This window comes from Solanum verrucosum, unplaced genomic scaffold (assembly GCF_900185275.1).
Source record: "Solanum verrucosum unplaced genomic scaffold, falcon-dt-bn FXZP01000049.1, whole genome shotgun sequence".
NCBI classification, from domain to species: domain Eukaryota; kingdom Viridiplantae; phylum Streptophyta; class Magnoliopsida; order Solanales; family Solanaceae; genus Solanum; species Solanum verrucosum.
In genome coordinates this window covers 5,674,555-5,690,307 of record NW_026020221.1, presented here as the reverse complement: position 1 = coordinate 5,690,307, position 15,753 = coordinate 5,674,555, and the positions used below count along the sequence as shown (strand labels likewise).

Genomic DNA, 15,753 nt, shown 5'->3' with positions numbered 1-15,753 from the left:
TCGATAGAAAATAGAAAAATCAAACTTTAATAATAATGACTAAGTCACATAAATATTATAATAACTCATAAATTGTGAATACTTTAGCTAAGATTATGACTTTTTAATTATGTCAAATCAATGTTCTAAAGTGATTTTCATGATTCATTTGAGGCTCATCTCTAGACGGGGCATTTGCAAAATGTTCTAAAATTCATGTGTGAGGCTTAGTTTCAAGAGGTTTACTTTTTTAAGTGTTCGATTGTGCATCATAAATACGTTTACATTGGAGCTTGGTCAATAATTTTTACTAATATAATTATCAATTGATTGAAATAGTTAATACTTTTAAAAATTTATGTGTCATGTAAGCATCAAGTGTCTATGAGACACAATGAAAATGAGTTGAAGCATTTGGTTGTATGTTAAAATCAAATTAAAGTATCTACACGTACACTCTCAAAATTGAAATATTTATGGTGTTGATGTGCTTAAAAAAAAGATTGAGGAAATTTTGGATAATGTTAAAAACTACAAGGGAGTAAAGTATAGTTACCGAAGTTTCAAGGGAGTTAGTTGAAATTATCCAAAAGCCAAAATAGATAAAGGGTAAAAAAGGAAGACCAAAAAAACCCAAAAAAACATGGCAGTTGCCGCCGCCGTGCACGGCGGTTATCTTCCCTCCAAATTCCGCCGCTTCACTCAGCCAACAGTCTCTCAAATCAGGCCAACGCCACCGCCACCGCCACTATTCATCTCAACAAACCCTAACGACGTAAATCCAATTCACCTTAGAGACCTCTATTCTGTATGCAACCATTCTTGTCACCGTTTTCCGAAACTGAACTCAGAAGGTAGAGTTGAGCCGGTAGATATCGACAAGCTCCGAAAAGCTTTACTTCATAGCTACGTTGTTGCTTCGGTGTTTACGAGACCCGATTTGGCTCCGGAGAATGTATCTGGGTCGGGTTTAACGGGTATTGGTGGAGATTGGATCGGGAAAGTGGTGCCTGTGACGCCGGGAAATGGAGAATTGGTTGGATTTGGACGTGCTGTTTCTGATTCCGGGTTGACTGCTGCAATTTATGATGTTATGGTAAAATTAAAAGTTGATATACAATTGTGTTTTTTTTAATCTTTTTATGTGAATGTGAATTGGTTGAATTATTTGCTTGTAGTTGGTAAAAAGAATATCTTTATGTGGAATATGATTGTAGCTGATATATCTGGGCCATTTAGGTAACGATAGAGGTATATGTGAGTCACTCTTGTAACGAAGGATATATTAGCTCTAAATCATAAAGTTTACAAAGTTGAGGGGTATATTAGGCTTTTTTCCGTTGTTATATTAAGCAACACTTGAATATTATTGAAAACCAAATCCTCTGGGGTTTAAAGGGAGGAGGGTTGCTATAGTTTGATTGAACTTGTTCATAGGAGGACAACTATCATTATTAGCTGACTGGTGATGAGGATTGAATAGGGGATTCCAATTAATTTGGATGTTGATATTATATATCTAGTACTGAAAATTAGAGCATTTTTAGGAACGTTTGAAGGACGTGTGGCTGAGCCTCCATTAAAGTTTGCTCTTTATCAATGCAATTAGATTGCTGATGTACTGAGAGTTATTTTTGGTTTGTACTGTATTATGTTTAAATCTCTACTAATGGTAAGGTTGAAAAAGGGAAAAGGTAAAGTTTGGAGGGTGTGTGACATGCATGCACGATGCAGCGTCTTTTTACCAATACTAAAACCAAATCCTTCGTGCGTATTCATTTTAAAAGTTAATGGCATCTGCATTACTCTTAAATTCAAGGCCAAGTTTAGGCTCAAGATCATCTGTCGAACTTCTGTGCAGTATTATACATGCTAAAGTTACCAATGAACTTTAAAAGAAGAAGAAAAAATAGGTTACTGCCCTTTTCAGTAAAGGATCTTCTGGCCAGCTGGGGTGTTGAGGGAATGCATAACGCAGTGAGGAAAATCTGGAATACAGTGCCAGCATGTAACTTTAGTTCTGATATCTTGGGATATTTATAATCTATGGAGTATTCATGTGATTGTGCTTCAGTAATTTGCAGGTCATCCCTTCACTAAGAAGAAGAGGCATTGGCAGGAAGATAGTTCAAAGGATACTAAGGTTGCTATGCTGTCTTGTTTTCATTATATTCTTATAGCCTACAGGCCCTATAGGCACATATAGGCAGAGGCTGATACAACCTATAAGCTCTTCACATATAATGGTTTGAAATTTCATATTGGAACATTAACCCCCTCTCTCACTCCCCAATCGAAAAAGGAAAAACTAATTTCTTTCTATCTTCATTCTAACCATAGTTATTGAAGCTTCTTTTGCTAATTACAAGCTAGACTCTGTAGATGTATAATGCTTTCACGAGTTCTCCTTTTGACCTTCTTGCTCAAGTTCATGAAGCTCAATTTTCTGGCAGGGTTCTTGTGAACAGAGACATATATGACATAGCAGCCCTCTGTTCTGATCAACAGAAGTGAGTTCATTACTTGTTCGCTACTTTTATTTGTTTCTTCCCTTAAATTTATTATGCTGAATAAGATGCTTCGCATTTGTCTCATCCAAGCAACCACTATAATGGACTAAGAGATATTTGTGTTGATCTAATCATTAGTTTCTTTTTGGCATGCTTTATGTCTTTGTTGCATGAATATGTATAAGCTAACAATTTTGGCATACAATGCAGACATCCTTGCAAAACTGATCCTTGAAACTTTAAACTAAAACTATTTGCTCAAGAGTGAATTGATTAAAATTCCTAATAGACATTCTTCCATGTTGGAGCTTTTTATCTGATAAATTGTCCTATATGTTCATGTGTGATCAAGAAAACTTCCCTGCTGTTATTTAGAAGGAGAAACTTCTATGCTTGTAATTGTTTTACCCTATACTTCCCTAGGCCGTTTTTCGGAGCATGCGGATTTGGAGATGATGTACTGGTATCCACTACAATGATGTATACTAGGTCTGCTTCTACCCACTCAGAGGATGAGCAGATGGTAAAATGTGCTGGTAGAAAGCTTTTATTAGTTCCATCACTAAGAGGAAACCTTAAAATATAATCTCTATTTTTCATGATCAAGTAATGCCAACAGAACTGAAATTTCTTCATGTAACTTCGACGAGACCTCACAACTGCAATTGTCGCTGGAATGTTGTATGCCAGTTTCATTTGGGGAGCTTCCTTGTCCTCCCTCATTCTGTGTTATTATTATGAATTTATCAATTCAAATATCTGAAGGAGAACATCGTAACGGCTGTGAAGGCAAAATGCTAAGATTGTTTTATCTACCCAAGATAGGCAAGCCAAAGTTTGACAGAAGAAAGAGTGGAGAAGCTAAAGATGGAAGGTGATGCATATTGCTTATTGGATAGTGCTGAACCATTTTTAATTCTGTCATTTTTCGAATGTTATCAATGTGTACAGTAAAACCTCTGTTCTTATGTGTACTATGGAGTATCATTGTAATTGCAGTACAAGCTTTGAAATGGACCATACTTGTGTATGATTTCATGTACATACGCCTTATTTGTAAGATTACATTGGATATATTGTTGATTTCATGTATGGACACATTAGTGTTCTAAGGATGAAGTTTTTATTCTATAAGATGACATATCAAACTCAAGCCAATGCATGCAGAATTGCACATCTTGCATTTGCAAGACTCTATTGAGGAATCATTCAACAATAACCACAAATGTTGTCACCTTTCTCCATCATGAGCAAGTGGATACAATACTTGACTATTGATGGGTCTTTCCTATGTGCTAATGCACATTATATCACGAGTTAATTTCAAAATGAAAAAACGCGCAACCTTAATAGGAGATATGTATGAGAAGACTACGTTATTTTCAAGATGAACTTAACAAAAGATCATACATAGTATATTATGAAACAAACACTGCAAAAGTTAAAAGGAATTTACAAATTCCTTGGCATATCAACTGTATCAAAGTCACTAATCTTCTTACAGATATCAAAATTTAATTAGCATTCGGACACAACAATGTTTTTACTCTTGGTCGATTTATCCACAAAAAGAAGGTATCAGTTATAATGCCATGATCAAGAATCAGTATCTGAATCAGATTCCGTCTCCATCTGAAAAGGATTTACTCTGTTTGTATTAGCTTCTAATGGAGGAAGTCCATCATCATCACTTGAGTCTTCATCCTCTTTGATTTGTGACACTAGATCTTGCTTTGAGCTCTCTACTGCTATGGATTTGAAAATCTCTGGCCTGCATAAGAAGGTTTACGGAGAATTAAGCTATTTGAAAATGGTAAGTTCCCTTACTTCATGCTTTTCCTTTTTTTTTCTGTTTGGGGTGTTGCAGAGGGGAGAACAGTAAGCAGTAATATGACCTTCCAAAAGAACATATTGTCTGCAAAGACAGACTCTTGTATATATCAAAACTAGGGACTGTCAAGTATGGCTGTATACCTCAACTCTTTTCCTGTGCGGAGGGGGAAATAGCAATGTGCCAAAAACTTTTATGGGGCAATAATATACATCTAGGACTAGGTGCCGCGAGAGCCTTTCATGTTGTAATCCAAATGACAACTACTATAACATAACGAACTGAATAAATTGGTGAAAAAGAAGTTTAAAATCTCCCAAAATGATGGATGTGAACATACACATTCAAAATTTACTGATTCCTACAGCCCATATTTCAGTGGAAATACAAAATCCAAGGAAGAAACATGACATTGCTTCAAATCAGCAAAATCTGAGTTTTTTCCCTGTCAGAACATCAATGATCAACAACATTATAAACAGTGTAATCCCACAAGTGAAGTTTGGGGAGGTTGGTGTATTAAACCAAAAATGAAGGGTGATAGAAACATTTCTTTGAATATTAGGTTCTCACCATTCTGCAGACTTCTGAAGCACACGAACTTGTTCAAAATAGAGTACCTTCGTAACAACACATCCCACTTTTCTACCTGATTCAACAGCTTCCTCTCGCCCGCTCTCATCAACCACAACAAAGTTGCCTATAAAAGAAAAAATAGTGAACTGGAAGAAAACCAATTTACATCATTCTCACAGAATCAATGACAAAATGAGCATCACTAAATCAACAACTAGATGAATAAATTCCCAAATTCTAGAGGATTATATGATCAAACCTCGTTTTATCCACATGCTCTTCTGGAATTTAGCTGGAAATATTGCTAATGAATTTTCACCTTTAGCATCCATTACCTTCACAATAAGAAAAAATGGAATTTTGAGAACAAGAAGCTCATAGATAAAAAATGAAATCTTAAACAGATATGAAAGAATGAACGCAAACTCACAATAGAAAAAACTGAAATTTCAGACAATGGCTCAAACCCAAATCAAAATAATGCATTGTAAAGCAGATACTAAAGAAAGAACATGACTTTACAATAGGAAATATTGAATATTAAAACCGGAAAGCTCATACCCAGATTAAAAAAGTGAGTTCTTAAACAGATACCAAAGAATGAACACAAACTTACAGTAGGATATATTGAAATTCTAGACCAGAAATTTCAAACCCAAATCAAAACAATGCACTGTAACACACATATTAAAGAAAGAACATGAATTTTTCTGCGGAAAAATTGAATCTCGAGACCAAAAAGCTCAACAACAAAACAAATACCCAGTGCAATCCCACAAGTACGGTCTACGGAGGGTGGTGTGTCCAAAGCCACACCCCTACCTTGTAAAGGTGGACAGACTATTTCCAATAGACCCTCAGTCAAGTAACAACAATATACCCCATGAATCCCACAAGTGGGGTCTTCCTCGTAGAGCTTAAGCAGACTTTACCACTACCTCACCTCAGCTCGAGTATGCATATCCAAAATCAAGTATGTAAAGCAAGCCCAGAATATCCAAAATCAAGTATGTAAAGCAAGCCCAGAAAGCTCAAACCCAGATTAAAAAAATGAATTCTTAAACAGATACCAGAGAATTGACTTGAACTTACAGTAAAATCTATTGAAATTCTAGACCAAAAATCTCAAACCCAAATCAAAACAAAGCACTGTAACACAGACATTAAAGAAAGAACATGAATTTACAATAGGAAAAATTGAATCTTGAGACCGGAAAACTCGTACCCAAATCAAAAAATAAATTATACAATAGATAATCAAAGAAAGAAGAAGAAATTACAATGAATATTTTTTTCATACTTGAATAAGATTGGAACCTCGGAGGTCGACAACTTGCATAATGCTTTGACCCTGTTCAAGGGTAAAATTGTCTTCCTCAATAGCCCTTTTCAAATTCTTCCTTCCTCCTCCTTTCATGGCTACCTTCAACTGAAATTTTCCCTTCTTAGCTTTCCTCTTCTTCTTCCCCCAATTGGAAGCACTCTGTAAACCCTAAAAACCCTTTAGCTTCAAATTGATCCAATTGTTTTTTTTTTTAATTAATAGTGTGTTGTTCGGGTCAATTTTCACGCACCTTAATTATTTCACATAATAATTGTCACTTCCACCGGAACCAGCAACAGTTATAATTGACTATATTCACATCTCAACTAATCTCACGAAATCTTTGTTACCTCTAAGGCTGGCAAACAGACAGGACCGGTTTTACCGGAACCGATCCTCGTTATCGGAACCGTGTCTTACCGGAACCGGTTTTACCGGAAATTTCCACAAGTTCCATCCGGTCCCTTAGTTACCAGATTGGAACTGGTTTGGACCGGACCGAAACCGGTTCTTACCGGATCATTTTGTACCAGTAATTTTTTTTATTTTTTTATTAACTTTAATTATTATATAATATTATATTATTAATTAATAAAATTATATTATTAAAAAACTTCAATTTAAAACTTTAAACTTTAAAGTTACTTTAAAGTTTCAATTGAATTTAAGTTTAAAGTTTAAAATTGACTTTAAATTTTAAAGTTTATAACTTTATATTGAATTTAAAGTTTAAAATTGACTTTAAATTTTAAATTTTAATGTTTATATTGAATTTAAAGTTTAAACCTTAAAATTCAATTTTATATTAAAGTTTAAACTTTAAATTAATATTAAAATAGTTGAAAATTAAATTTCTAAAATGATTTGGATTAAATATAAGAGACTATTTAAAAAGAAAATCAAGGCGAATAGCCGTATATTTATTCAAATAAATAAATTGTACAATACAAATATTAGAAAGAGACAAAGGGTACATAATCTAGGTATTGAATATTAATTACTGTACTAATAATTGAAACTCTTTTTAAAATCTTTTCGTAACTTTTGTATCATTTCAAAAGAAACATTTTTTGGAACTTGTATTTGTCGTTCTTCTTCCATTGCTTCCATACCATCATCACTATTATCACCAAATATTTCATCTATTTCGTCTTCTATTTGGCTATTTAATTGTGGTAGTCCGGTATTTCTTCTTTCGGCATTGACCCAATCTCGAAACAACACCGATATTTCCAAACTACCCTTTGCTAATGAATATCGATGATCTCCAATCATAAATCTTGCCGCACTAAAGGCTTGCTCCGAAGCGACCGATGATGCTTGAATCGCTAGCACATCTCGAACAACACTAGCAAGGGTCGGAAATTGATTTTCACGATTCTTCCACCATACTAATATTGGAGCTTGAAGTTGTCCTTCTTCATGCCTAATCTTTTCCCGTGCCTGATTGAAATATAAATCAAAATCATTATTAGTAGATGATTCAAGCTCAAGATAATCATCTGTATCATCGCTTCTAGGTTTACAAGATGGAGGTTCAACTATTGAAATATTTTTTTCCATAGATTTATATGTATTATATAACTCTCTAGCTTTTATATATATGCTACTTTTACAATCTTCAACACTAGGAGTTTCATCATCTTTAATTTCTAAATTTGCATAAATCTTTTCAACCATTCTTTCAACACCTTTTAATTTGTAATTTGGGTTGAAAGTAATAGCAGTCAAATAGATTTGAGGAATAGGGAAAAAATATTTTTTGAATTTTTCAATCATAAAAGCAAGGGAATCTTCAAATCGATCTTTTCCTTTATATTTCAGATAAAATAGCACAAATATTTACTAAAACAGAAGAAATAGTTTGATAATATTGACCAGAAGCAGCATTTGTTGCTTTATAAAAAGCACTTAAAAATTCAATAAGTTCTTTTGTATTTTCCCAATCTTCATAGCCAATTCTCAAATTCGGGTCCGCATTATGAGCATTAAAAACTAATTGTACCGGCTCTTGATAAATATAAGCAACTTGAAGCATTTCAAATAAAGAATTTCATCTAATGCATACTTCTTTTGGAACTTTTCTATATTCAAGTCCACATTCTTTACAACGATTTTTAAATTCTGTAATTCTAGCTTTTATTTTAGCTTTAAAAATCCAATTACAAGCAAGTCTAATTTTTTCACAAGAAATTCCAAATTGAGAAATACCATCTTTTACTATCAAATTATACACATGTGCGACACATTTAATATGAAAAGAATCATTATCAATTGGACAAAGTCTACATTTTAAATAATCAATTGCTTTTAAATTATTAAAAGCATTATCTAAAGTGACACTCATTATTTTATCACATATTCCATAAAATTGTAAAATAGAGCCTATTTTTGTTGCTATATAAGCACCGGTTTTAGTTTCTTCAACATATTTATATTCTAATATTCGTTTTTGTATGTTCCATTCATGGTCAATCCAATGGACAATAATTGTAAAATAATCATTACCATTAGGACTACGTCCCATATCAGAAGTAATAGATAATCTACCATCATAATAAACAAATAAACAACGAAGAAAATGACAATATTCTTTTTGATATTTAAAAAAATCACTTTTAATTGTACTTCTTGGAATACCTTTATAATCTGGGTTATACAATTCTCGAATATATTGAATAAAACCAGGATGTGAAGGAAATGAAAAAGGCAAACCACAAACAACAACCATTTTAGCTAATTCTCTACGATCTTTTTCTTTACTATATGTGCGGTGTGTGCTTCAGCTAGCCGGGTTAGTCATATTTAATACACTTTGAACCATATTAGAACCTCCAACTCCCATAGAATTTTCAGGTTGAGGTATTCCATTTCTATTAGCCCTTTCTATATCATCTAGGTGAGCAAATTCTTTATTACATTTTCTCAAATGTGTTCTTAGTCGTCCCATTCCTCCTTGTGTACCCGTAGTTACATGTTTCATGATCAATTTACATTTCGTGCAAGTAACAGTAGTTTTTTCCTCATTTTGTACCAAAAATTTCCATACTAAAGATCTTTTAACACGTACAACGGTCTTTGAAAAAGTAGGTAAAGAGGGGACTTCATCTCGTTTCAGTAATTCGGTAGCCGGACTAGTAGGGGTAGGGGTCTCATCATCTTCCTCATTTATTTCTACTTCCTCATCTAATTCTTCCTCAAAATTAGTAAAACATCTATTTAAAGTTTCATGATCTACTTCATTTTCGGAATTAAATTCAATAGGTCGTGAGTCTCGTGTAAAAGAAGTTTCATCAACATGAGTATAATCATTAGTATTAATTCTAAATCTAGGAGGTGACAAATTTTTAGAATTAGAACTATTTCCTCCTCCCCTATTATTTTTTCTTTTCGACATTGGTCTTTTACCACTATATTTTTCAAAATTCATGTTCAAGTTTAAAATAATTAATATTATGAAAAACAAGCAAAGATAATATAACAAAAAAATAAAATAACTTAATTAATAAACAAATAAAAAATTAAAGTTGGAACGAATGTACCGAACGTTTACGTAAAAGTAGACGTATAACCAAAGTCGGAATTGAGAGATGCCAATTGAAGCTTCCGATTTACTTCAAATAAATCTCCGAAATTCGAACTCCAAGTCAATATCACAAAATAATAATTATGAATTTATGAGAGATTGAAAATTAAGAGATTTTATAAGATATTAATGAAATAGTTTGTGAATTTGTGATTTAAATGAAAAAATATGAGTATATTTATAGTGTTAAGGGGTAGAGAGGGGTGGGGGGCTGTTTGGAGCCGTTTTGGGCCCCAGCCCAACGGCTAAAAGGGCCCAACGGCTCTATAACGTTCAAATTTTTTAAAAAAATAAAAATAAAAATAAAAAATTAAATTGACCGTTGAATCGGACCAGAACCGTTTCTTACCGGATCGAAACCGATTCTTACCGAACCGGATCAACCGGATAAAAATCTGGGTTCCGTTTCGGTACCGATTCCGGTACCTATAAGACCGGTTCCTTACCGGTTCAACTGGTACCGGACTTACCGGTACGGGAACCGAACCGAACAAAAACCAGTCCGTTTGCCAGCCTTAGTTACCTCTCACCAAAAGAGTTATGAGGAAATTTCGCATATAGCCACTCAAAAATAGCTTAATTACACTCCATAGTTGTAGTTTGCTAACTACAATTTGTAGGTACATGTTATAGGGAGGAGAGTGGTGAGCGAGATTGGGAGAGGGAGGAGAGTGGGAGAGAGGTGAATTGTATACGTATATCGGTTAGATAATTGTATATATGTAACTGGTATACATATGTATTTGTATATCTGGCGAGCCAAATTGGGAGAGGGAGGATAGAGGCGAGCAAGAGAGGGCAATAATTTGTATAATTCACATCTCATAGTATAATTATTGGGTACGTTTGAATAATTCGGTTGTATAATTGAGTAATACAAAGTCTGAAATTATATAAATATGATAAAACTCGAAATAACAAATTGATACAAACATAAACATATGAACATTAAACAGTTATACAAATTATATTATACAAATTACATTATATAAATTATATTATACAAAATCTAAAAACTACACGTTTATACAAACTTTAAAAAGTTATACAAAAAAGATTGAATGTATATGGTGATAAAACTAAAAAATCAAAGAAATCATCGTCATATACAAATACAAATCAAACGAAAAACTGTTAGTTGCAAATTATACAAATGTGGCGATTATACAAACATGGCTAATTATAGAAACTCGAGTCAACCCACGTAATTAATGGTTAATGTTAGTCGTGAGTAATAATTATAGCAAACTATAGTTATGATGACTAATTAAGTAGTATAATTCTTTCAAATGCCATCGATTTTGTATCATTTAATGTTTGAAGTAGAGTATTATGACCATTTTACCAAGGACTAGTGTAGTTGTAAATAAGAGAAACTTCGAACATTCATAATCTTGGCTTTAGATGTTTGTTTCGGTATAGAAACACTATGTTTAACGGTCCATACCTCATTTAACTTATAAATACCTATAATTACCCATTTGAACTAACACACATAATTAATTAAATCATCGCAAACACCCACAAAAATATTTAATCAAAACACTACATGCAATCAATGTGTGACACTCTTGAAAACAAACAATGTATACTACGATATATTTTAGTGTACGCCATGAATTAGGTGAGCCATGACATATGAAATTGTAGATAAGTGAATTTCTTTCAAATGTAACCGATTTTGTATCATTTAATGTTTGAAGTAAAGCATTGTGCCCATTTTACCAGAGACTAGTGTAGTTGTAAATAAGAGAAACTTCGAACGTTCATAATTTTCGCTTTACATGTTAGTTTCGGGTATAGTATTTCACGGTTCATACCTCATTTGAAGTCATAAATACCTATAATTACCCATTCGAACTAGCACACATAATTTATTAAATCATCAGAAACACCCACAAAAAATTTGGTTAAAAAACTACATGTAATCGATGTATGCCTCTCTTGAAGGCAAACAATGTATACTACCATATCTTTTAGTACGTAATGAATTAGGTGAGCCATGACATATGAAGTGTAGGTCAATGAGTTCAATTTCAAATGTCACCGATTTAGAATTATTTAATGTTTGAAGTAAAGCATTATGACCATTTTACCAAAGACTAGTGTAGTAGTAAATAAGAAAAATTTCGAATGATCATAATTTTGGCTTTAGATGTTAGTTTAGGGTATAGAAAAACTCTATTTCATGGTCCATACCTTATTTGTACTTATAAATAGCTATAAATACCCATTCGAACAAACACACAAAATTAATTAAATCATCACAAACAGCCACAAAAAAATTGGTCAAAAAACTAAAGGCAATCAATGTGTGCCTCACTTGAAGGCAAACAATGTATACTACCATATCTTTTAGTATGTAATGAATTAGGTGGGACATGACATATGAAATTATATTTCAATGAGTTTTCTTTCAAATGCCACCGATTTTCTATCATTTAATGTTTGAAATAAAGAATTATGACCATTTTACTAGAGACTAGTGGAGTTGTAAATAAGAGAAACTTCAAACGTTCATAATTTTGGCTTGAGATGTTAGTTTCGGGTATAGAAAAACTCTATTTCAGGATCCATACCTCATTTGAACTTATAAATACTTATAATAACCTATTCGAACTAACACACATAAGTAATTAAATCATCACAAACACCCACAAAATATTTTGGTCAAAAAACTATATGCAATCAATGTGTGCCTCTCTTAAAGGCAAACAATGTATACTACCATATCTTTTAGTACGTAATGAATTAGGTGAGCCATGACATATGAAATTGTAGGTCAATGAGTTTTCTTTCAAATGCCTCCAATTTTGTATCATTTAATATTTGAAGTAAAGCATTATGGCCATTTTACCAGACACTAGTGTAGTTGTAAATAAGAGAAACTTCGAACGCTCATCATTTTGGCTTCATATGTTAGTTTGGGTATAGAAAAACTCTATTTCACGGTCCATACCTCATTTAAACTTATAAATACCTATAATTACCCATTCAAACTAGCACACATAATTAATTAAATCATCACAATCACCCACAAAAAAATTTGGTCAAAAAAATACATGCAATCAATGTGTGCCTCTCTTGAAGGCAAACTATGTATACTATCATATCTTCTAGTACGTAATAAATTAAGTGAGCCAATACATATGAAATAGTAGGTCAATAAGTTTTCAGGCAAATGCCACCAATTTTGTATCATTTAATGTTTGAATCAAAGTAGTATGACCATTTTACCAAAGGCTAGTGTAATTGTAAATAAGAGAAACTTCTAACGTTCATAATTTTTTATTTAGATGTTAGTTTCAGGCAGAGAAAAACTCTATTTCATGGTCCATAGCTCATTTGAACTTATGAATACCTATAATTATCCATTCTAACTAACACACATAATTTATTAAATCATCACAAACACCTACAAAAAAATGTGGTCAAAAAACTACATGCAATAAATGTGTGCCTCTATTGAAGGTAAACAATGTATACTACCATATCTTTTAGTACGTAATGAATTAGTTGAGCCATGGCATATGAAATCTTAGGTCAATAAGTTTTCTTTAAAATGCCACTGATTTTGTATCATTTAACGTTTGAAGTAAAGAATTATGATTATTTAACCAGAGACTAGGGTAGTTGTAAATAAGAGAAACTTCGAAGCTTCATCATTTTGGATTTAGATGTTAGTTTCGGGTATAGAAAAACTTTATTTCACGATCCATACCTCATTTGAACTTACAAATACCTAATATTACCCATTCAAACTAACACACATAATTTATTAAATCATCACAAACACGCACAAAAAAAATTGTTTAAAAAACTACATGCAATCAATGTGTTCCTCTCTTGAAGGCAAACAATGTATATTACCATATCTTTTAGTACGTAATAAATTAGGTGAGCCATGACATATGAAATTGTAGGTTAATGAGTTTTCTTTCAAATGCCACTGATTTTGTATCATTTAATGTTTGAAGTAAAGCATTATGACCATTTATCAGAGACTAGTGTGTAGTTGTTAATAAGAGAAACTTCAAACGTTCATAATTTTGACTTTAGATGGTAATTTCGGGTATAGAAAAACTCTATTTCACGGTCCATACCTCATTTGACCTTATAAATACCCATAATTACCCATTCGAACTAACACACATAATTTATTAAATCATCACAAACACTCACAAAAAAAATTGTGTCAAAAAACTACATGAAATCAGTGTGCCTCTCTTGAAGGCAAACAATGTATACTACCATATCTTTTAGTACATAATGAATTAGGTAAACCATGACATATGAAATTGTAGGTCAATGAGTTTTTTTTCAAATGACACCAATTTTGTATCATTTAATGTTTAAAGTAAAGATTTATGACCATTTACCATAGAGTAGTGTGAAGTTGTAAATAAGAGAAACTTCAAACTTTCATAATTTCTTTTTTAGATGTTAGTCTCAGGTATAGAAAAATTCTATTTCACGATCCATACCTCATTTGAACTTATAACTACCTATAATTACCCATTCGAACTAACATACATAACTTATTAAATCATCAAAAACACCCAAAAAATTTTGGTCAAGAAAATATATTCAATCAATGTGTGCCTCTCTTGAAGGCAAAAAAGGTATACTACCATATCTTTTAGTACGTAATGAATTAGGTGAGCCATGACATATGAAATTGTAGGTCAATTAGTTTTCTTTCAAATGCCACCGATTTTGTATCATTTAATGTTTTAAGTAAAGCATTATGACCACTTTACGAGAGACTAGTGTAGTTGTTGTCACCCCTCGAGCCTACACCCTGGACGGGACTGGTACTCGAGAACCATTGCTGGCCCAAGAACCCCTGGCCTGACTTACTTACTCAGCGGAAGACTTATACTTAACAAAAATAAGTTTATATAATAAACTAGAATGTTATAAAAACATTCAACTGTACATTAAGGCAACTTAAGTCTCAACATGGAACAATGACAATGAAAAGACTAAAGAACTAACATCTGACTTTCTATGAAGCCTCTAAAACAACTGAGATGGATGTCGGGACAGGACCCCCGATCATCCTAACAAATGGAATACTGAAAAGAACCAAAAGCAATAAAGGAGTCATCCGGAATGCAAGGAGGCTCACCACTGACTCCGAAGTGCTCAACTGGATCAACGGTGCGTCGGATGTCGATCCTTGTTACCTGTGTCTGCATCATAGTACGATGCAAGCCAACTGGCATCAGTACATTGAATGTACGAGTATGCAAGTTGAAATGCTAAAACAACATAGGCTTGAAAAGAATCTGAAGAACTTACCTAGCTCAACTCAACTCAACATAGCTGAACTCATTTCAATATAAAGCAGTTTCAAACAAATGCAATATAAAGAAAAAAATTGTTTAAAACATGATGTCAACTCTGTGTGTATGCAAAGATACAAATAACTATGAGATGTATGTAAAATACAAATAAACTGATGTATATAAAAATACAAAGTACAGTGGGAGTTTCTCTAACCGATAACCATCACATAAGAGCTATTGTGATGATACAACAATCTCCCTCATGTTGTCAGCGCATCCTATACCTTGCCAAAGGAATAGGACCAGAACTACTAAGTGGATCTACTAGTCTATGCGAAAAGGATTTATCTAAAAAGTATGACCCTCTTCTACCCATGATGGCTACATGGTTTATGGGGGATGTGAGTTGTCTGAACTCTCCCCCATATCAGTGCTCAATATTACTCCCAAAAAAATATAATAATATTAGCTCTTATGTTTAAAAACATACTTCTTCTGTGATTTGAGATTTGTGCTCAAAAACTTAGCTCAAAGGCCATCTTGGAAATAAAAGTTTCCCCTCTCGCTTCATTTAGAAAGCGATTACTCTTTTCTGAAAACTAGCCCGAAGGCTCTTTGGAAATCTCAGTTTCCGTTCTTATTTAAATGTGAAAACA

General features: G+C 32.9%; 2 protein-coding genes across 4 annotated transcripts; one reads left to right on the top strand and one right to left on the bottom strand.

Moving 5' to 3' along the window:
• Positions 1–604: 604 nt before the first annotated feature.
• LOC125831292 (uncharacterized) lies at positions 605–3,190 on the top strand. 2 transcript variants are annotated; one of them, XM_049510489.1, is made up of 4 exons: positions 608–1,075; positions 2,064–2,122; positions 2,433–2,489; positions 2,913–3,190. In XM_049510489.1, exons 1-4 carry the CDS (start codon positions 623–625, stop codon positions 3,073–3,075), a joined length of 732 nt encoding a protein of 243 aa, XP_049366446.1. In that variant the 5' UTR covers positions 608–622; the 3' UTR covers positions 3,076–3,190. The 2 variants fall into 2 exon arrangements, with proteins under 2 accessions (XP_049366447.1, XP_049366446.1); XM_049510490.1 differs by lacking the exon at positions 2,433–2,489 and having other exon boundaries at positions 605–1,075.
• Positions 3,191–3,846: 656 nt separating this feature from the next.
• On the bottom strand, positions 3,847–6,415 carry LOC125831298 (uncharacterized). 2 transcript variants are annotated; one of them, XM_049510495.1, is made up of 4 exons: positions 6,197–6,415; positions 5,156–5,231; positions 4,894–5,020; positions 3,847–4,260 (listed from the first exon to the last, which is right to left on the bottom strand). In XM_049510495.1, exons 1-4 carry the CDS (start codon positions 6,311–6,313, stop codon positions 4,086–4,088), a joined length of 495 nt encoding a protein of 164 aa, XP_049366452.1. In that variant the 5' UTR covers positions 6,314–6,415; the 3' UTR covers positions 3,847–4,085. The 2 variants fall into 2 exon arrangements, with proteins under 2 accessions (XP_049366452.1, XP_049366453.1); XM_049510496.1 differs by lacking the exon at positions 6,197–6,415 and adding an exon at positions 5,659–5,677 and having other exon boundaries at positions 3,886–4,260.
• Positions 6,416–15,753: the final 9,338 nt, after the last annotated feature.

Excerpts from the sequence above, each read along its gene's own strand:
- LOC125831292 (XM_049510489.1), top strand. The coding sequence starts at position 623 with ATGGCAGTTGCCGCCGCCGTGCACGGCGGTTATCTTCCCTCCAAATTC. Across the intron at positions 2,123-2,432 it reads ATAGTTCAAAGGATACTAAG|GGTTCTTGTGAACAGAGACA; the intron begins GTTGCTATGCTG and ends ATTTTCTGGCAG. Across the intron at positions 2,490-2,912 it reads CTCTGTTCTGATCAACAGAA|GCCGTTTTTCGGAGCATGCG; the intron begins GTGAGTTCATTA and ends ATACTTCCCTAG.
- LOC125831298 (XM_049510495.1), bottom strand. The coding sequence starts at position 6,313 with ATGAAAGGAGGAGGAAGGAAGAATTTGAAAAGGGCTATTGAGGAAGAC. Across the intron at positions 5,232-6,196 it reads GAGGTTCCAATCTTATTCAA|GTAATGGATGCTAAAGGTGA; the intron begins GTATGAAAAAAA and ends CTTATTGTGAAG. Across the intron at positions 4,261-4,893 it reads CTTCAGAAGTCTGCAGAATG|GCCAGAGATTTTCAAATCCA; the intron begins GTGAGAACCTAA and ends CTTCTTATGCAG.